General features: G+C 44.8%; 1 protein-coding gene across 1 annotated transcript in view; it reads right to left on the reverse strand.

The window, feature by feature from the left end:
• Window positions 1–21,394, reverse strand: part of ENOX1 (ecto-NOX disulfide-thiol exchanger 1) — a 554,859-nt gene that overhangs the window by 146,037 nt on the left and 387,428 nt on the right. The window contains exons 8-10 of the mRNA XM_073894310.1: window positions 19,972–20,178; window positions 16,216–16,449; window positions 6,040–6,252 (exon numbers count right to left, since the gene is read on the reverse strand). Of these exons, the coding sequence (XP_073750411.1) occupies window positions 6,040–6,252; window positions 16,216–16,449; window positions 19,972–20,178 (654 nt within the window). The remainder of the gene's footprint in view (window positions 1–6,039; window positions 6,253–16,215; window positions 16,450–19,971; window positions 20,179–21,394) is intronic.

Here is a 21,394-nt window from a genome sequence, read left to right on the forward strand (position 1 = left end):
CTACAAATTTACAGCTATAATATTCTCCTCTGCTCATTTTCACTGTTCATAAACACACACATAGGCAAAGCAGTAGAGAGGTAACCATACAGTGGGCCAAGAGTCCTGGGTTCTGATCTGCCCCTAAACTGCTAAATGACCAAGGCCTGTCACGTCTGCTCTAGAACTTCTGTGTCTTCCTCTCGAAAATGAGAGGCTATGAAACAAAAGATCTCTGAGGTTCCCCTCCCGCCCTGACATTCTACAGTTTCTACTTTCCAGTCCTGCTCATTGTATTTACGGCACGTGTTCTTAAAATTAATATTAATCAACCCTTCTCCACTGCTTTCACAATTGCCTTTCCCCCACGTTACTCCCTTACTTCGCTTCTCTCTTACTGGGAAGCGTGTTGGGGAAGTACCAAAGTGGGGATATCATGCAGTGTTTAAATGTTCATTAGATGAGTGTGTGTTGTAACAAGGCATGCACAATTGATCATCTTGGCATGCATATTAATAATTGAATGCTGTGGTACATGCTTCCTGAACTTTATAAACGGCTCCTCTATGAGCTTTGAAATGACAAGCTTTGCTCATAACTGAAAAACTGAAAGTGGGCAGACCTACGGGGAGTGCCTATGAAGTATACATTTTTAAAAAGCAAAGAAGATCAAAACCCCAATGTCTCTAGGTCAGGAGAACTGGGGAAGTTTCCTGCCAAATGGACAGGTTAAGAAATGACATAAATATGAGTCACGGATGACCTAAGGATAAGATGACATAAGAGTGAGATGATTCACCTGTGCTGACATTTTTTTCTCTTTCTTCTATATCTAGCAGATGAGATCTACCCAGATGGCCGGAAAAGACGAGAGAGCCCCAGCTGCCACACCGGGATAGATGGCGTCCTCAACTAACATCTTTCGTAACTGCACATCCGTGGTCAGAAGTAAAAAATGATCCCGAACAGAAGTGAATGGATGCTGAACTCCCCAAACTCTTGGTTGGGTCAGGTGTTGCCCCTTGATGCTTAAAGCCGAGGCTTAGACAGAAACTATGGTTCTGGGGTGAAGACCAGAGATATGAGAAAGGTTAGAACTTAAACAAATGTTTGCAGGACTGAACATCAACAAGGCTGGAAGGTAACTACTGGACCTTGATGTAAACCTTGAGGTAAATCACAACCTTTTCTTTATGTTATTATTCATGGCTCTTGATTTCTGTTCCCCTTTGAGCAAATGCTATCTGCTCAGATAAGAAAGCAAGGACAAATATGACAAGCAAAGCAAGGATGGGTGCATCTTATGCTGTTTAATGGACTAACACTTAATGAAATTTTCCTTCTCCTGTTACCAGTAACATCTATCTAGGGACCCAGACTTTTTTACCATGCTTGGAGCTTTGCAAAAGTGTGCCTGAACTTTTCTGGAAGTTGTCAAATGAACCCTCCCTTCAGGACACCAGGCCAGCCCCACCTGCTGTAATAAGCCAGCTCATCAATATATTTGCTTTCAAATTGCCTCAGAACAATTTCCTGACCCTCGTGGCTTTCCAACAGAGACCATCATGGGATGTTATGGAGAAGGGTGCTGGTGCTGTGGACATCTTTTATGAGGGAGGGTGCACTCAGGGTTACTGCCAAACAACCAGATCTCCAGCCCCTTAGGAGAAAGAAAACTGAGATGCCATTCCTGAATTTTCGTGCTTAACAATCATGATCTAATTCTAAATGAGAAAGCTGAAATGTGATTCCTGCGGTGTTTTCCAGAAGTATTAATGCGGACTAACGGGGGTGTGGCGGGTTCTGCTTTTGGAAAATGCAGTGAGTGTGCCAATCACTGTGGACTTTGGCAGTCATTATGTTAGAAGCCGCCCCATGTACTGATGCCAAACTCACCCCACCATACTAAAGGGAGCTGGGATAAGTGCAAAATGTGGTTGAGACAAACAGACGTAACTGCATCAGACATGAAAAGAGATGTATTTAAAATTCAAAGGGTGATAAAATGTGCACACACATAGCAGCTTAGCCAGGTTACTGCTACCACTGTCATGACGAATGGTAGGCTTTGGTTCCCCTTTGCAGCTGGGGAGTAGTCATCTTTGTAAAAGCACATAGGAAAGAATGGAAAATTCTGAGGTTGTTCAGTAAGACATGCAACCTTCCTGTTCTCCCTCTAAGGCTTAATTCCAGGTCACGCTCACATTTAAGGTCTTTCCCATCTCGAAGCTGTCCCGAAGGGCCTTAGCTATCAAGGCACACGATGGCCCCTTAGGCCCTCCGTGGCTGGGATGGGCACCACAGCACTGTGGGCTGTCAACACCAGCTGGGACTTTTCACCTTCTCTGCTGGCTGCTGAAACACTTCCCCAGAAGCAAAGTACAGGGCTGAGGGGGGTCTCTCACACAGCAACAGGTAGATGGGAAATGTGGTTACAACTGAGAAATGTCAACATGAGTTTTTCTGTTGACTCTTCTATGCTGACCCCCTAATACCCCTAGCCTGCTACCAGGGGTCTGGTAGAGTACAGCAGTTGCCAGCAAAGGCACAGCCAGTGAGCTTTCGGATGTGCTGGATCACACAAGCAGAGTTGAAGGCCCGGGCCCCCCGGACCGTGCTGTCACCCACACCAAACCACTCTCAGAGGGCCCTGGGAACTTCTGAATTGTCTCAGGCTTCCTTCCTGCCATCCTTCCTATTTACTCATGTGCTCACTCACTCATCATCCTGAGTCTATGTTCCAGACACTTGGTATGTGTGCATGACTAATAATCAAGAGCAGACAAATCATGACATCACTGCATATTTTGGTAAGTGCTCCAAAGGACCTTGAACTGGGTGAAGCTACTGGGGAAGGGTGAAGCAGAAAGGTCTCCCTGAAGGGTGGGCTTTCGGCCAAGACCACAAAGGATGGGGAGGATTCATGCATGCAGGATGGGGGGCAGGGCACATCAGACAGAAGGACAGAGGTGCAAAGGCTCAGGGGTGGGAGGCGGTTCTGACAGGCTCCACAGCGGGGAGGCACCACGTGTCAAGGGAAAACTGATGCTAAAGAGGCAGGTATGGAGAGCTTGTAGTCTGGGGAGAGTGAATATTATTGTAAGTGCAATGGGAAGCTACTTGAGGGATTTAAGTGGGGAAGATATGATGTGAATTATATTAGACGATGTGTGAAAAATAGATTGAACAAGAATCAAAGTGGAAAGGGAGGGACTGTATATGGCAGAAACTGCACAAGGCTTCCCAGCAGCCCTCCTCCCCTCCTTCCTTCCTATGAAAGCTCCAATTTTATTCTGGGAGCAACGGGCCCACCCCAAAAAAGGATATTTCCTGCTTTCCTGGTAGCTAGGCATGGACACGTGTAATAATTCCACACGAGACGTAAACGGAAGTCTGTTGAGGATCTTTGGGCAAGTTTTGCTTTCTTGCTCTAAAGGCACAACCCTGTCCTCTGCTTTTTCCCTTACATGATTCGAGCGTGTCAACAAAATGATGTGATGGCAGGAGCAAGAGCAGTCGTTTTCGACCGTCACCTAGGAAAAGCTAATAGCCTCACAGACACCTCAGGCCTGACAGCCCCACACCCCTGAACCTGTGCCAATAAATACCTACAGCCAGATTTTACCAGGTATGAAAAGAAAAAACCTCACTTTTTTAAGACACAGTTGGGTGGGGTTTTCTGTTACTCACAGGTGGACACCAGGCCTAACGGACGCACCAGGCCATTGCCATAGTTCAGGCAGCCTGCACTTGAATGCTGGCAGTTAAAATGAAGAAAAGTGGGTCATTTTTGAATGCTGATGCAATGGGATTTCCTGATGGCCTGAATACGGGCTTTGGAGGAGGGAGATGATGAGGGTAAAGATTACTTGTAGGATTTGGGTCTGAGAATTCCTTAAAATAGGAAGGAAAAACCTAAAAAGGAATGGGTTTGAAAATTAAAAGCAAGAATTCCATTTTTGATATTTCACAGTGGAGATGCCAAAGAGGTATCTAGAACAGGAGTCTCCACTCCTAGGTTTCCACGAGGTGGACTTCCCTCCAACCTTCCCGGTCCTACTCATGCCCTCCACTCCCTCCTTCCTAGGGAAGGAGCCACCAGCCCACCTGCACCCCTCCTCATTCCCCCCTGCTCCTCCCCTCACTGTGCAGCGGGGTCAAGGGCTTCAGGGCTGCCTGTGGCCAGATGCTCCCCCTGGAGGCCGCGCAGTAGAAAGCCCATTGTTACAGCCGACCTCAACCTCACGTTCCAGTTCAGCCTTTATCAGTAATCAAATGCTGATGTTTGGATCCTGCCACGTGCCAGACTTCTTCATCTCTCTCTCTTGTGGTTTGAAACCGAGGCCAGCTCAGCCCCACATCATGTCAGGCACGTTGCATTCTCTCAGCCACAAGAGCTGGGCCTCTTTTTAACAGGTGCTCCTCTCAAGGGATATGGCCAAAGGACACCGAATTTCTCCCCTATTCTAATGCGTGGCTGTCTTTCTACCTTCATTGTTAGGGTCAAGGGTTGAGTCTTCCCTGCCAGGTGGGGCTGTGAAGTCACAGGAGTGAAAATGTTTTTAAATTGATGCTAGTGAGCAAAAGTTACCCAGTAATATCCCAGCGTTCATGCACTTGGCAGGGACTGTATCATTAGAGTTGAGTGGCCTTTCCCTCTCTTCCTTTTCTCCATTACCAAGCCATCCTTACCTCCCCTCCACCCACTAATCCATTCCGTGCTTCCCTCCTTTTAAAGGCGGAATCAATATTGGTGTTCTTTACCCTATCCCTAGTAACCCTAACCTCAGAACTGCTGGGTGTACATGGGCCAGGGAAGGGCCATTCCTCATGACTGGGCATCAAGGGAAAGTGGTCTGATAATGGTCTGATGAGACAGCACTTCTGTTTTTCCTATTCCTTTTCTATAAAGACAGGTGCCCAGGTTGGTCTCCTACTGGATATTTGGCCACTTACCAGAGTTCATGTTTGCGCATTTCTTATATATCTTATGCTGTTGCAAAAAATGGTCTTCTTACAACAAAGTCATATAAAACACCTTTCCACTTGAGAGCCTGGTTTTTCATGTCCCTCTCTCTTCCCATCCTAACAGATAGATCCATCATCCCTTGGGTTTACACTGATGAAAGAGGCGATCGACATTTTGGCACACTGTATCATTGAAAAAATCCCTCATTCTCAGAATGAATATGTAAATCTCATACGTCACCATCCCACGTGGCACCCTGCACCTGGTACCGAATGGAGTGGGGCATTGTTACACTGTCATTCGATGGCTTTTACCAACAACAGGAACATCAGCAACCGCAATGCATTATGCCACTGTGACGTTAACTACAGACACGGAGTGCCTGGAAAGAAAATATATGCCCTTTTTTTGAATAGAGCCCTGGGTAATTACCCTGACTATTGTTCTATGAGAGAGCCTATTTACACCCCTTCATCAATTTAGGGTCTGGACATGAAAAATCGCCAGCATTAAGCAATTAAGGCAATTTGCTTTCCAGATGAAGAAAGGACAAAAAAATAATACTGTAGAAAAACCTGGACTTCTGAGTTGCCCATGATGACAGCCAAAGCTCACCTCAAATAAAGGATCCTGAGGAGGAGTTTTTCTGATGGTGCCTTCATCCTAAACAGAGCTCAAGGACAATGTGCTCGGGGTCTGCTTCCTACTGTTGGCACTAGGAGGACATGCAGGTCACGTCCTGCATGGTAAAGGGCAGCCACCCCACAGGTGCCCTGCAAGTGCGGTGTGACCTGTGGTGGGTCCAGCAGGCACAGAAGCATTTGGCTGCCCTGCCCCAGTGGCCGGGTTTGGTGTTCTGAGGAAAAGCTACAGAAACGTTGCTCACCTTGAGAAGTAAGCTCTCAGGGCAGGGTCCGTGTTCCTCCAAGTTGCCACAGAACATGAAATAGGTAATGAGGTTTGCCATTCAATATGGAGTAAAATGGGAAATTACTGAACTACTTACCCCCAAATGAAAACAAAAATTAAATGAATGCAAAAGAAAAGGCAAAATCACAACAAAAACAGATGGCCCCCAAAATTTTACTTACATTGAGTGAGGATTCCAGTTAAGGCATTTTTAAAATTCTCCTTGGCCTCTTCCATCTCCTGTTCGTGGGTGGCTTTTTCATTCATCAGCCGGCGGACGTGGCTATTGGCTGACTGCACCATGGAATAGAATTGGTTTGCGGAACGCCGATTCACCTCCCCTCGTTCGATCCAGGAAAGGAGCACTGTGATAGCCTCTGAAAACTTGCTATCATCTGGAAATGGAAAACCACCAAGTACAAATCATGCCAAGGCAAGACAATGAACTTTACTTTGGGTTCTTCTCAAAAGACAGAACACAGACCATCTTCACGGATGCATTTTCCAAACTTGACAAATTAGCTTTCCTAAGACTAACTGCTCTAGCATTGCTTGGTTTCCCCTTCTGCCTCTAATTCCATGGTGCCATAGAGCCATCCAAAAAACAAATGGTGGGTCACTCTCCCATCTCCGAACCAGGTGAGTTCAGTTTTAGATTTGTTCTGGGCATTCTTGGTAACATGGTATGCCAAACCCTGATTTCTCTTTCTTAAGACTGGCTTGAAAAACTGTCATTAACCTATCTGGTCTCCGCTTCTTTATTCTTTCATCAGATATATTACACAATACAAGTTTTCTGACTTAGAATCAGCCGAGTTAGTGTCAAAATATGGATGACAGATTAAACTATTTTAAAACTGGATGTAATGGAAGATACTGTTCCCAAGGCGGTAGTAGGAATTAGTCAATGCTTTTTCTACTACAGTTCAAAACTAATTTCATCTTAGGTTTAATACAACATATTTAATTAGGCTGAAAAATAGAATATTTCCTTCTTTTCAACAAGAGGATTTGTTATCTGGGTGGTCAGTGTTTTCTCTGGAAGCCATCTAGAAGCCTATTGGAACCCATTTGAACTTGGTTTGAGGTATGTATGGGGGTTGGGGGGATGGAGTGGGGAATGAGGTTCCACTTGTAAATAAATGATGGAGTTTATTTGAAAGAAACGAAATAAACTTGCCTGTTTGGGAATGGTTACTAGAACAGACCTGTGTTGCATGGCTTAAAAGTAGGAAAAAAAAAAAGCAAGTTTGACGGTAATTAAGTTAATTGAACTGGTAGTTGTATGTCAATTATCACAACATTAATTGATCCTACTGCTGAAGGCTCACTGCATACTTCCCAGGCAAACTTGAGGGGAGACGTCTTCCACTTATATTTTTCTACCCCTGGAAAATGTGACTTAAGAAAAATATCCTATATTTTTCAAGAAAACTATGTAGGCTCTGAATTCTAAAAATCAGGAGCAAAATTAAACTGGAAAATTCAGATTCTTACTCATTTATTTGATAAATACTGAGTGCTTATTATGTTCCCTCCACTGGAGGAACATCAGAAACATTCTTATGCATTGTGTGTGTGTGCGTGCATATATTTTCTGTATTATTATATATTTTTGTATATTATATATTGTTTATACACACACACAGATGACTGGACAGAGCGTGATGCATATTCGGCAAAGGAGTTTTTTTTTTTAAAGATTTTTATTTATTGAAAGAGAGAATATGGTAGAGAGAGAGCATGAGAGGGAAGAAGGTCAGAGGGAGAAGCAGACTCCCTGCTGAGCAGGGAGCCCGATGCGGGATTGGATCCTGGGACTTCAGGATCATGACCTGAGCCGAAGGCAGTTGCTTAACCAACTGAGCCACATTTTATCTCACTCACCAGATGTTTTTTAATCAACCGCTATTGTTGGTATGTTACACATCATACAAAACCTTCATTCTTGGGGCTCTTTGTGAATTTCATAGCGCAGGATAGAAATATCTATAGTACCTTTTCTGCCAGAGGCCCCCTCCCAGACGGGACACAACTTCTTTGCTGTGGCTGTTGCTTGCCCAGAGGTGTGTGCACTGAATGAAGGCAGGATCAGCCTGACCCAGGGTGTGTGGGGTGCGCTCTGCTTTCTCCAGGGTGGAAGCATCTATCAAACGCACGCTACGATCAGCACCCAGCCAGGCCCTCCCCCACTGCGGCAGGGGCAGCTGGAGATTGGGGCTCAGAGCCTTTTTCCAGTGCAAACCTGCCCCCTCCACCCTCACACCTTCACCAGAGGTGTTAAAGAGGCCCCGGGAACGCCCACAGGGCACCCCGCAAAGATGCCTTTCCTCGAAAATCTCGAAGCACAGGCTCAGAACACACGCGTGCAGTCTCACAGCTGGCTCATCCAATTTTGTTAACTCTGGAATTTCAGTCTGAGCTCAACCCTCTGTGAACTCCAGCTGCAGTGGTTTCTTATCTCATTTCACGGACCAGAGCGGCTTGTGTAAGATAAAATCCATCATACAACTTAACATTAGTTCAGCCCATGGAGAGGCCGATAATTTAACATTATGTTTGTGAGAGGCCCACTGTGACCGTTACAGTCAGAATAAATTTTGCCTCCTGCACGCACTCTCTACCTCTCTCCCTGCCAATATATGTTAGGGGAATGGACCTCCCAAAAGACAGCACGAATAAACCTAATGCTGATAAGAAAGCTTCCCCCCCCTTAAAAAATAACAACAAAAAAGAAAACACTGACTCCATGTACCATTTTTACCCTTTGCTGTGGACTTTCATCTCTGTATAACACAGAGCAAAGAAAACCCTTCACGATTTTGTTGTTGAGCTTACTAGCAGAGAGAACAATGTTGTTCTATCTTTCCCTCCTATTACTGATTGTTTTTCCTTCTCTTGCTTGTGGTCACTGAGTTCATAAATACACTGACTTACTGTGAGGGAGAACACACTTCAATTTTAAAAACGTATGTTTGCTCAAATGATCTGAAAATCAAATTTTCTTGTTCTTCACTCCTAGATGGAGAGCCTAAGTTCACCAGCAGATCATAGTTATTTGATAGTTTTCAGTAAAAGAAAACAGCAGTTTTAGGATTAAGCAATTGGAAATACATAATTTATTAAGTGAGCCAGCAAGAGACTTGCTCACATTTTAACAAGGGTTAAAAAATAGGTAACAGAAGTAATTGTAGGCAGAATTCCATTAGCTTAAAATAAGTATATACTTTTGAAAACTCCCAATTTCATCCTCATTTCTGAACTTTCTAAAACTGCCAGGCCAATGTGAAATTGATGTACTGACATGCAAAATAAATGTGAAGACATTAGTTAAGGCGCAATTGGTAAGTTTGGTCAATATCTGTTGCTATGTAAGAAGTGACTTCATATTAAGTAAGAGTAACCCAGCAACTCACTCTGAATGGCTACAGGAGCTATTGGGAGTGGTCATTTTCAATATCCAACTATAAATTCAATTTTGTATTCAGTGGGAAGATCACTGAGAAAACAGAAGACAATATAGAACTAATTTAAATAGGATTTAGATTGCAGCATTATTAAAGCTATTCATGTGAAAAGAAATTAACACTGCTCATAAAAATCACATCAAAGATGCAGTCATAAAAATTCCAAATACTTTCTGTGAACAAGCTTAGGCATAACTCTGAGCATGGGTGCAGTTTAGAAACTAGAATGTGCAGATGTGCTTTTTCCAGAGTAAGAATTGGGAAGATCGGTGCATTAAGGAGTGACTATGATCCATTTGCTCATTAAAAATTGTGTAGTGTTTTCTAATCAGGGTCTTCGGGATGTCACACCCAGGTTACTGCACGTTTACTCCGTGGCTTTTCTTGATTTGCATTTTCCTCTTCAATCCATCCCTCCCCCATTCCATTATAGCTCTCCCCTTTGTTAAATAAACACCAGGGCCATGCCTTTGCCTGTCTGTGCACTCATCCTAGGAAGGAGCATTCAGGTTTCTGGTCCACCCGTTGTTTCCCTCAAGATTCAGCTTCAGTGTCTTCCATGAAGTCAGCTTTTCTGTAACCCTAACATGAATTAGGTGTCCATTTGCTATGTTTCCACAACTCCCCACATAACCTGCTACTAAGACATTAGTCACTCTATACCGTAATTGCTCATTTATGGCTCGGTCTCCAGTTTTGAAGGGCTAACATGAGAATAAAACTTCCAAAACATATTTCAATCTTCTGGTCATTTCGAGTTTTTCTCTTTGCAGTTTATATTTGATTACACTATTTCTAATAGGCTTGCAGTGATTAGTGCTGAGAGCCACAAATTCAGTGGTCAGAAGTTGGGAAACATCAGATGGGAATAAACATTTCAATTTTGTGTTAAAGAGTATTTTCACAGTGTCTCTCAGAGATAAATGTTCTCCTGGCAGTTAAGCTAGCTGGTCCTTTACCTTTCAGGCCTCTGAGGTCGTTACCACTGGCAACGAAAGTTAAGAATGATGTCAGATAATCACAGAGAAGCAGAACTTTCTGCAGTAAAGCACTAACTAACCAGCTTGTCAAATGACTCAAAAATCTTTTTGAAGGCATTTTTAATTCTGGGAAAATAATGACCAACTTTAGTTTTGTGAGGAATAAATAATATTATAATGGCTAGCATCCCTCAATGTCACTACCTAAAGCCATACCCATCTCATTTCGTTTCTGTTTACTTCAGACTTCATCAACCTCTCTCCCTCTCTTTCGTGTTTCTTGGGCACCTGGCACATAGTAGACATTTAAAAAATTGCACATGGGCTAAATCTTTGCTATTCAAAGACTTAAAGCTTGAGCCTCACTTGGGAGCTCCTTGAAAATGCAGACTCACACTTACCCAGGCTTCCTGACTCAGAATCTGCATCCTACTCTAAGTGACTCATTTGCACATGAGAGTTTCGGAAGCACTGGAAGAAATCAGTCAATGGAAACCAGGGAAATTGGCTGCGAGCTCGTCTAAGTTAAAAGATAACAAAACCCTGAAATGGAAAGTAGCCGCTGAGACCGTGGAGAACCCTGAAAGGATTTGATGTGATTCTTATGAGCTTTGCGAACCCCTGGTCCTGCCCTCTCCCACATCCCTTTAAGGAACAGCTGCTTTAACACCTGCCATCCCCATCCAGGGAAAAAAAATGTCCATGACTTGGAAATGGGCATAGAGACTACTGCAGATCCTTTCAGTGAAATGCTGGCCGTGGCCTAGAGGACCCTCTCCACTGGCCTCCAGCCCCCAGAATTATCTGATTCTACAGGGGAGTGAATCTTTGTTTTTGATCAAGCTACCTTACAACTCTTTAGGGACAGAACATAAATTGTGGAGAACCGATAACAATGCAAATAATTCTCCATAACAATGTAGATGAATTTTTGTCCAGTAGAAAATATAAATTGTCACAGAGCAAATTCTCTTTTGAACCGGTTTTTAACGTCTTACTGATTCTCTCGTTAAATGAGTTAAATAAAATCGCTGGCACATGTTCATGTTATATTTGTAAGTCATGGTTCCACTGCCAGAATATCCTTTAGCCACCCTTGAACTGCAAGCTCCTCAAAGGCCAGGCCCGTGCTGCCGTCATGTCTGAAACCCCAGGGCCATGACGCAGAGCCAACGGACTCAGCAGGTGGACACAGGATGAACTTCAATCAAACTGATGAATAGATAATAAAGGGGAAAAGGACTCAAATGGGTAGGGAATTTTTTCTCCCCCTTTGTGTATGGAGGGAGATCTGGCCTTGATTTTCAGAACAATAGGTGGATGAGAGCCAGGCCATGAACACTGAATATGAAAACTTAGGTGGGCTGTAATACCCTTATTTACGGCTGGGTCTATAAAGGAATAACAGGAGAGGAGATTAATGTTTGAATAAAATGTCTTGAGAATGAGATAAAAGGAAGATGTTCTACAACACATTTTTCCCCCTAAAATGGGGATACACACACATGTACACACACATACAAAGATGAATCGTATGGATGGTGTGTTGATCTAGCTGTCACTGATTTCTGGTTTCTATGATAGCTGGGAACAGCTTACAGTGTAGAGTCACATATTGACCCAAGCAGAATGGGATTCCAGGAGAGCCAAGCATTATTCCTACAACATCCCTAAAATTTCACTATGTGTCCCTCAACATTGGACATCCCTAAACAAGTCTCCAGTTTTTGGCTCCTCAATGAACCATTAAAAGGGATGTAACCTTATCTATCCTCCAAATTACAGGTAGCAGGAAAGGTGATACAAATGGTTGAAGCACCCCTTTCCCTCCAACACACACACACACACACACACACACACACACACACACACACTCTCCCCCAACTCTGTAGTACCTGTAAAAATTAAAAAAAAAAAAAATTAAGGGGGTGGGTGGCAATATGAAAATGCACCAGTTATTCCTGCTTTTGGGTCAAGCAAAATGTTTCTAGATGAAATGGCCTGTCTTGCCTCTGTGAAGGTCAATAACGCCTAAGGAAGTGATTCTCAAACAGGCTCCTGCGCTTCTCATTTCCCTTGCCCTGAGAAGGAAGCCTGGCTTTTAGCTAATGGAACTCCCACTTGGCTTATAGTGCTATTGATTTTTACTTTCTCGGAACCATAAATATTGACAACCGTCTCAGCAAAACGCCAGCACCACTGCTACCCCCCCTCCATCGTCTGGCAGGCTGACACGGGGCCATTCTGTATGCAAATCCTAGTTTAGCCCTCCGGAAATTAGGAATGCTGATCCCAGGAGAACTGAATTCATGATGACATGCCAGGGGGATCCCAAGGGCACTGCTTCAAAGCTTTGTCAAAACTTCACCTGATGCAGAGAGAAACTCTTCATTTCATCACATAATGAAAGATTACGTGAAGCTTTTCCAAAGGGGGAAAAAGTACACAAAAACTTTTAAATGCTCTTGCCAGGAGAAATCTCCAGTGAATTAGGATATAATCTTTCTCACCGTCTAATCAATCTCTTCCTTCCACAGTCCAAACACAGGGCTCCTCCAGGGGTGGATGGTCTGTGTTAGACACGCTGAAATTCATTACCTCATCTGCCTGGTGCTACTGTTTCCAATAAAGTGTAATTATGGTGTTATTGAGCTCCTTCTCACTTTCTCAAAGCCATGCTATAAACTTTGGGTCTGTGAGCAGTTACTTCCCAGCCAGTCTTCATTCATTAAGTGGAACTGTCTCAGAACAATGTCTATTTAATCGGTATGGTGCCCGCTAATTTTCTTTTTTAGAATTTGTATTAACGTAACCAACACCACCTTAAGACACTGCATAATTACAACTTGACGTCTCCTGCGCCTTCAAGAAGGCCCAGTGGCCACTGGATCTGGGGTTAGCTGGTCTCAGGAGATCCGCCCCCTCACCCTGCCGCTGGTCCAGCTGGGTTCCGGGTCCCTCCTGGGATAGCTCGCTGCACTTTTCACACACCACCACGGGAAGTACATGGTGCTTAGTAATTGCCTCTACTGCGCTAGAAGCCTAAACTCTGTGAGGTAGGGGTGCGTGTGCTGTTGCCCACCCCCCCACCGCAGTGCTTCTTAGCACAGTTCCAGATATATGGTAAAGAGCTCCATAAATATTTGCGCAATGCTGGCGCATCCCCCCCCCCCCCCCCCCCGCCACCTCCCACCACCTCCCACCACGTCTGGTGGCACCAAAGGCCAGAAATACAACATGCTCAAAGCTCCAACTCATTGAAGAAGGGAGAAAGGAATTAAGTATTTACTATGTGCAGAGTTTTAACACCAGGCAGCATGTAGAGGGCCTTGTGGGTCATAATAAAGAGTTGGCTCGTGCAGATTTTGCTAGATAGAGCTGATTTTCAAAAAGAAAACTGCAAGAACAAGTACAATGTAAAACAGGGAAAAATGTTTGTAATAAACCTAAGATAGCATGATTTCTCATGGGAGGAAAAAAAAAATCAAATTCAATTAGGTATTTTCAGATCGTATTTCCATCATCTTTTTTACTCAGGCTTCTTTACCTTGGGTTTTGACTGCATTTTTTTGTTTTTTTATCCCCACATCAATAAAGTCATCTTCAGGGAAGCAGTTTCCTTGGCCCCTTCAGTCTGGCTTTGCAGCATTATAAGGAGCATGGAGTAGATTTCCTCTCTGACGCAGCCAATTTCCTACGCAATTAAATGCTGTTTATATTCCAAACTCTGTGCTTGGGTTGAAATTCTCAAGCTTGGTATTACTTGACTGGTTGCCTGCGCTGTATGCCTAGCTAGTTCATTCTACTGTAACTGCCATCTATTAAATTTTCCAATCTGTTCTCTCAACGGATCACACAGTACTTGGCGAAGGTGCAGCTCCTAAATTCTTCAAATTATACTCATCTATATAAATATATATATTTTTGAAATGGCAAAGCTTGCAAATTACTTCACCCAATTGACATCCCAATCTGTGACCCTCCCACAGCAAAGGCAACGCCATGTTCCTCTTAAGTGCATAGACATTTCTGTGCTGGTTCCTTAAAAAGAATAGGAGGACGCCAAACTTTTTGTGAAATCCCTCCAAGAGGTCACAGAACCAAGGCGCCAGTTTTTGTCATGTCTAAGTGGAGCGTGGAAGCCGATAATGCACAATGTGCAGGATATTAAAGAAAAAACGACTTGTTGCAAAATCAACATTCCTGGTTGAGGATGTTGCTCTTTCTCACTCTGGCCACTCCTTATGATTTGTAGCCTGAATGGAAAAGGAGATCATGCCTGTGTTTGCCTTTCATGTGCTTTTTGTTAAAGGGACACCCATGGCTTATGTACTTATGTCTGTAAGACAGGCCCTCCCAGAGCAGCGGAACATGGGCCGTTGGCAAAAAAGCCCTCGGTAGTTACAGTGGGGAGCTTTCAGCCACAACGGCAGCTGATTAGGGGCTCCCAAGGCCTGGAAAGGGCACGAGCGCTAGAAGCAGAAGTTCTTTTTAAAAAGAATTCTCTTTTAAAGAAACAGAACGTCAACCTCCTATCCTCCTAAAATAGGTTTTGGGCAGCTTTCACACATTTCATTTAGTGAAAGCATCCGATCAGTTTACACGCTGCCAGCAATATACTAGCTACGCTCTAAAACACGCCAAGGATCAATCACATCTCTTTTCTCATCAGAAATCTTTAATGGTTTCTCCACTGCTTATGGAGTAAAACCCAAATCCAGGGGCAGCTTTCAGGGCCCGACCATCTGGCCCCAAAATGCTCTTCCAGCTCCACCTTGCTCTATAAACTTCCATGCCGGTCTCATGTGCGCTGGAACAGGCCCCTTGCCCTTCCCCTCCTGTGCCACCTTCCTCTCTGCTTCCTTGCGTCTTTTTTCCTAGGGCTCCGGCCTCTGACCGGCATGTCTTTAAGGCCCTTCTTCTTCTGGGAAAGAAAAACCTTGTTTATCCTGCACAGTTCTCTTCTGTGAAGATTTTCTCGATACCTTCATCAACACTTGCCCCCGTGTTCCCAAAGCACGTTGCTCCTATGTTGCTTGACAGTCATGCCATTGGCTTTGTACTACCTGAGACACCTGGGTGTGGCCAGCCACTCTAACCTGATGCGCCCAATGGCGCTAGGAAGGTCTGACCATCGTTTGCCCGTAAATGCAGGTGCTGCTCAGATTCCGTGACTCTGCTCAATAGTAGGAGAATTCACACATACACGTGATCCCGAGGTAGAATCTGGCCCCTCCCTCCCCAATCATCTGCTGTTCACTGGGGCAGGTACTAAAGCCTCCATATAGCTTTATCCCCCACAGCATCAAACATGTGAAAGGAGCACAGCAAACTTTAAAGAAATGAAATGTACTCCTTTTTATTCCTACTTATTCTGTAGGTGTCAGCAGTGTCTCTTCAACGCCAGCTCTGAAGGAAGGGATGATCCCTTTCTGAATTTCGCTTCTACCCTCCACAGACCCCAGCGCCATTTCCCATGTGTATGAAGGGAGGCTTTGAGAAGGGTCCAGGTAGGTGGAAACTCCAGGAGCTGGAGGCACACACCAGGACCCGCCTGCCCACGGGAGATGCCAGCCTCGCTCAGTCAACACAGGTGCGAAGACAAGAGCCCGCGCCAGGGCTACTGCGCATGACTCACCCGCCCCTCTTTCCACAAGCCGTGTTGAGTGGCCGTACACGCGCGTGCATGGAGCACAGCGGCGGGAAGGGGCAGGGCTCTGTCCCGACAGCAGGAGGAAGCCCAAGCGGCCCCTGCGTCCGGGTGACCTTGCCCGCAGGCACTCAGCACGCGGAGGGACGGAGACGTCTGGGGCGTTGTGGGGTGGGGTGGGGAGGGGGGGTGAATGGCGGAGTTTCTCTGGGAGCGGGCCGTGCCTCCCGCCGGGGCAGAGACGCGCGGGCAGCCCCCTACCTTTCAGCTTCTCGGCCAGCAGCGCTGCCTCGTGCTCCGAGTAGTGCATGATGGCCGGCGGCGAGGGTGGCCGCAGCCGGTCTTCCTCCAGCTTGCGCCGGTGCCGCTCCTCGCGTGCGCGCATCCGCTGCTTGCATTCCCACTCGTAGAAGTCGTCCCTGGCCTGGGCGAAGTCCACGTGCAGGCGGCCCGAGTCCTTTTTGTCCGTGCTGGACCCTAATCGCATCCGGTAACCTGAAAGCAACGGAAAGGCCAGTGGCGTCACAATGTCACCGCCAAGATGACCACACCGTTTTGTCCAGGCCCTCAAGGCACCCTGGGGGTGGGGGGAAGGGGGCTTTCGCCTATTTCTTTCTTTCTTTTCTTTTCTTTTCTTTTTTTTTTTTTGCCCAAAGGGGTGGGAAGCAATTACCCTTCTCCCCAGTGATAAGGAAGTACTGCCAAGTTCAGCTTATTACGGATTTGGAGATAAACACACTTCTGGGAGGTGTCTCGGACGGGTCACCTACCCATCTTTCAAGCCAATGTTACTAAGAGGATGACCTCAAGAACCAGGGCACTTACCATAACTCTTCCCTCTGGCTTCCAGGAAGCTCGGAAACAAATTTGGCATGTAGCATTTTCCCCTCTCTGCCTTTCTATGGCCGTGGTGTTATATTTTCAATTTACGGTAACTCTGTTGCATAAGTGTTCTTAAACTCTTTTTCGAAAAAGGCAGAGTAGGGGTAAATAAAGAATATCTATGGTATTTAAAAAGACCTACAAAGTAAATTCCACAACACCTCACTCACAGGTTATTGCTTCATTCCCCTAGAAAATGCTGCTCCATTCTCCCTCAGCAGCTGCAAAAGCCACAATTACCAAGGCAATTCTGCAAGGCTGTTTTATTTCCACTTATCCTCTGGGGCACACAGGAGAATATTTTACCTTCAATCAAGAGGCCTCACCGCTGCCTTCTTGCAGCCCTGCAGCACCTCATCTGGCATGCGGCACCACACAAATTGTCCACGCAATCTTTGAAGGCCACGGGAGCCTGTACAAGAGCACAGAGCTGGACCAAAAAAAAAAAAAAATGGGCCTGGAAACCTTTGGGGGATTTACTGCGAGCTACCCAACTTATAAAGATGATGTGCAGAAACCTGATCTGAGCAATCAACACAAACAGAACTGAAACCAGATAGCCAGCCTCACTTCAAAATGAAGAAGGCTTGGCTTTGAGGCTGCTCTTCGGTTTGGGGTACTCAGATTTTAAAAACATAAATTCAGGTCCCAGCAGGATCACAGCTGTCGGGGTTGCCAGAGGAGAGAGCAAAATGAGCACTTTTGCCACGTAGGGGCTTTGCAAATGAGATACCACTGTGAGATGGTAGGCTGCACTACACTGATGTTCAAGATCTCCGTGCTAGATTTCAATGGATTATCTCGGCATCTGGGTTGAAACTCCGCTGAAAAATCCCTGCAGAGGCTGACTTCTTCCCTGTAGGGCACTTCACACCTTTGAGAAGTTACAAATACAAGACAGATCTCACATCTGATTCCTGTTATGCCCTTCTCACTACTAGGTTTAAATGATGTTCTCTAAAAATAGGAAGATACAACAATACCTATCAAAAACGCAAACATCCGATCACATATGAGCAGAATTCATGCTAAAGCAGAGCGTATCTTGGTTCTGGGCCATAGAAACTTAACAAGTCAGCAGGCCATGGTGACATACACTAACAGCTGAGCAGGCAATGCCGTCTAAGGCTGCCCAGCGGCCCTAACTGGCCAAGAATCTTTCTTCTGCTCGTGTCCAGAGCATCACTTTTCAGATATTTCTGGTTCCAAAAAGTACCCTCTCGTTCACCAAAACATCATTAAGGCCTTAAAAGAGATCCTGATGAGGCTGAGTCTAAAATTAGCTTGGCCTTCAACTGTGAACACAGTCCTAAAATTAGGCCTTCCAGCTGGGTATGGGCTTGTAGGAGCTCACACACAGGATGGGCAGCCTTCCTTCCCTCCTGCCCCTCTAGTTAATCAGTCTTTCAGATCTTCCCTGGACTGATGTACAACCTCCCCAGGGTGGCTGATGGCTGTGCCACCTGGAGGTGAGGCCTTTGCTGTGGGTACCTGGCTCAGAAGTGGGACCAGGATCCTGGTTGGAAAGAGCCTAGCGTCAAGGAATAAAGACAGGAATACCTTTCCCGTGCCTAAATTTGGGCCTATTCATCTTTGGCGATATCTCACGGGGTTTCTGATTGTGTCTAAACGTTGTGTTACGTTGGAGCTGAAGAGCACTTTTGATCTACTCTAACCCTCTCGTTTAATCAGGTGGAGTAAAGAAATAGTTTTATGGTTGAGCCGTGGTTACAGTCCAGGTTCCCTGGGGCAGGTCTGTGAAAAATGAGAATCAGTCTTTCTTTACCATCTTCAGGATATTTGTGTTAGAAACATCCATTTGCTGAATGGTTCCTATTGTTGCAGGTGCCCTGCTAAGTACTTAATATCCATCATTTTGATTCATTCCTCATAATAATCCTATGAGTTAGTACTGTTACTACCTCAGTTTCGCAGATGAGAAAATGGAGGCCAGAGAGAGGTTATCTTGCCTGAGGCATGTGAGACCCAATGCCACGCACGCGACAGAATCCCCAACTGTGTAATAGATTACTCTGATGCTAAAGCCCAAGAATACATGACAAGTAAAACACATAGCTATTTGTGTGTTGTAAAATATTTTTTCTATGTTTCGTCTTCCATCTCTATTTTAGAATGCTTTCAGGTCCCCCTCCCCACCCTTTGTAAGGTTTTATTGGAATAAGGGCTTTAAAGTTCTCCGTAGCACTACCTGGGCTCAGGAAAGTTGCAGCAGTGCTGGAATAACCCCAAGGCTTCTGGAGTTTGCAAGGGAATTCCATGGCAATAAGAGCTGCCTGCAGAAAGTAAGTAAGCCTGGCAGTAGCATTCAGAGTTGTTGTGTTTTTTTTCTATTCTTTTCTCACCTTCCCTCATTAGCTTTGCCTCAGAATAGGGAGGTGGTGTGCCGAGTGACAGACTGAAACATGCAGAAGGAGAGCATGAGGGAATGGCAATGAGTTGATTCTAAGCGCACATTTCCCTAAGACCACATACCAATACCCGATCTATAGTTCTCAAATTTGGCAAAGGCCTCGAGGACAGCCTCCGTGCACTTGCCCCAACACCCACAGGCAGCACTGGGTCTAATTTCAACATCTGTAAAAATCTCCCTATCAGTTGGCACCAGAGAAGCAGGTATCCTGGGGTAGGCTTTCCCCTCTAAATGCACTAGCAATTGGGCAATGATATCAGGCCTTCCCCTAGGACCTACGGACTACTTTCTGCAAGGAAACTGATCTTGATTTGGTACCCTGGGGTCTAGAAAGTGAACCACTCTGAAAAACTGAAATTATGCCAAGAGAGTATTTTATTCCCCCAGAGAATTACATCCAATAATAATAATGGTCCTCAGTATTCATAATATTGCTTTTTATCTAATAAGCACTTGAGAACATTAATTAGAAACTCGATGGAATTCCTGAAGACTGGTAGTGGGAAACCCTTCCTGCCGTGAGGTGCACTCACAGACTTAACATACAGCTTCTGGCAGCCAGGGCAAAAGGCAGAGGTCCTCCTTTTCCATCCCCAAACTGTGAGGACTTTATTGTGCGTTAAGGCAAAAGGGAAATAAGCTCTTATTAACATCACAAAACATAACAAAAATGCCTCGAAAACCCCTTATGTAATGCAAAGTACCGGAAAGGTAAATGGCTTTGTCAACCATGAATTCCTCTGCAAATCGAATGTGACAAAAATTCTTCTTGCTTTTCCGAATGGCTGTAATATCACCGCACTGCTCAAAGACTTCTTGAATAATTTCCTCAGTAGCATTTTCTGGTAATCCTCCGACAAACACGGTCTTACACCCAGGAGGTCGTTCTCTTGTGGAAGGTGGTGGAAGATCTAATAGTCACAACAGAAACAGAGGGGTGTGCCTTTTATTTCGTTGCCCTCTTCCTGGTTCACCTGGCGAAAGTGAAACTCGCAGAGTAACTTTCTCCACTCGAGTCGTGATACGTGTCTACACCGACTCACACTGATGTTTTTACTTCCTCTCCCCTCCTCCTCCCAACCTTTACTTTCTGTGGTCCTTTCTACACAGGGTGGCTAAGCTTGTCCCTGAACAGAGATAAAGCCAATGTTAGCATAATTTCATTTCCCCTTAATAATACAGAAGCCCAGAAAATGGGGGGAAAAAAACTTCACAAAGTACAAAGCATGATGAGGTGACAACATGATGGAAAACTTGGGCTTGCTATCTGCTTTGTCTTGCTGCGGGATAACGGATCAGCAAGGCAGAGAACAGGACCTGTAAACATGTGTAGTACTTGCTGGGCTGGGGAAACACCGGGGCCTGAAAATACCACTTTTTTTTTTTTTATTATTCACATTTAAATGAGCCAATGATTACATTTGGGGGAGGCTGTAGGAAAAGGTAAAAGGTACACTGTCACAACATTTTACCTAGTTTATATGTAGATTACTAAAGCAGTCTCCTGAAAAGTCCACTTCAAAAAGGCAACACTGATTAATATGAATAAAAAAAAAAATACTAGCTATTTAAGCCCATAAACTTAGTATCTGAAACTAAATTAAAAAAAAATTCTGGCTCATTTATTTCATCAAATGTATGTTTCCTTCAAGCAAATGCCATTTGGCCCAGAAACTCTGAGATGTGGGCTCCCCCCAAAATTGCTAACTACCAAATTAATTCAATTTTCCATCTAGCAAAGCACATTTCAGAGTTTTTCTCCCACATTTGTGAAGATGGATAGAAATGCTCACATATTTCACACTATGTTCTGCAGCAACTGCTAGACTTCATTGCATGCAAAAAGATTCTTAATGCTGGGGATGTATCCCCACATCACATATACTGGCTTCACGGTGTCAATTCAGCTCCTGGATAGAACACATGGACACAGCCCCATACATTTATGCTAATCTAGAGACAAAAGCATCATGTCGAATGGATCCCCACTTTGTGCATCCATGTGGAAGAATTTTCAGTCACATCTGAAAGTGCACGCAATGCTACATAAAAAAAAAAAAAAAAGAAAAGAAATTTAAATTGAGGAGCAGACAGTTCTCACAGGTACCACTTACTTGGATTTTGAGG

This window comes from Callorhinus ursinus, unplaced genomic scaffold (assembly GCF_003265705.2).
Source record: "Callorhinus ursinus isolate GAN/ISIS: 27379988/994484 unplaced genomic scaffold, GSC_fseal_2.0 scaffold7, whole genome shotgun sequence".
NCBI lineage: Eukaryota > Metazoa > Chordata > Mammalia > Carnivora > Otariidae > Callorhinus > Callorhinus ursinus.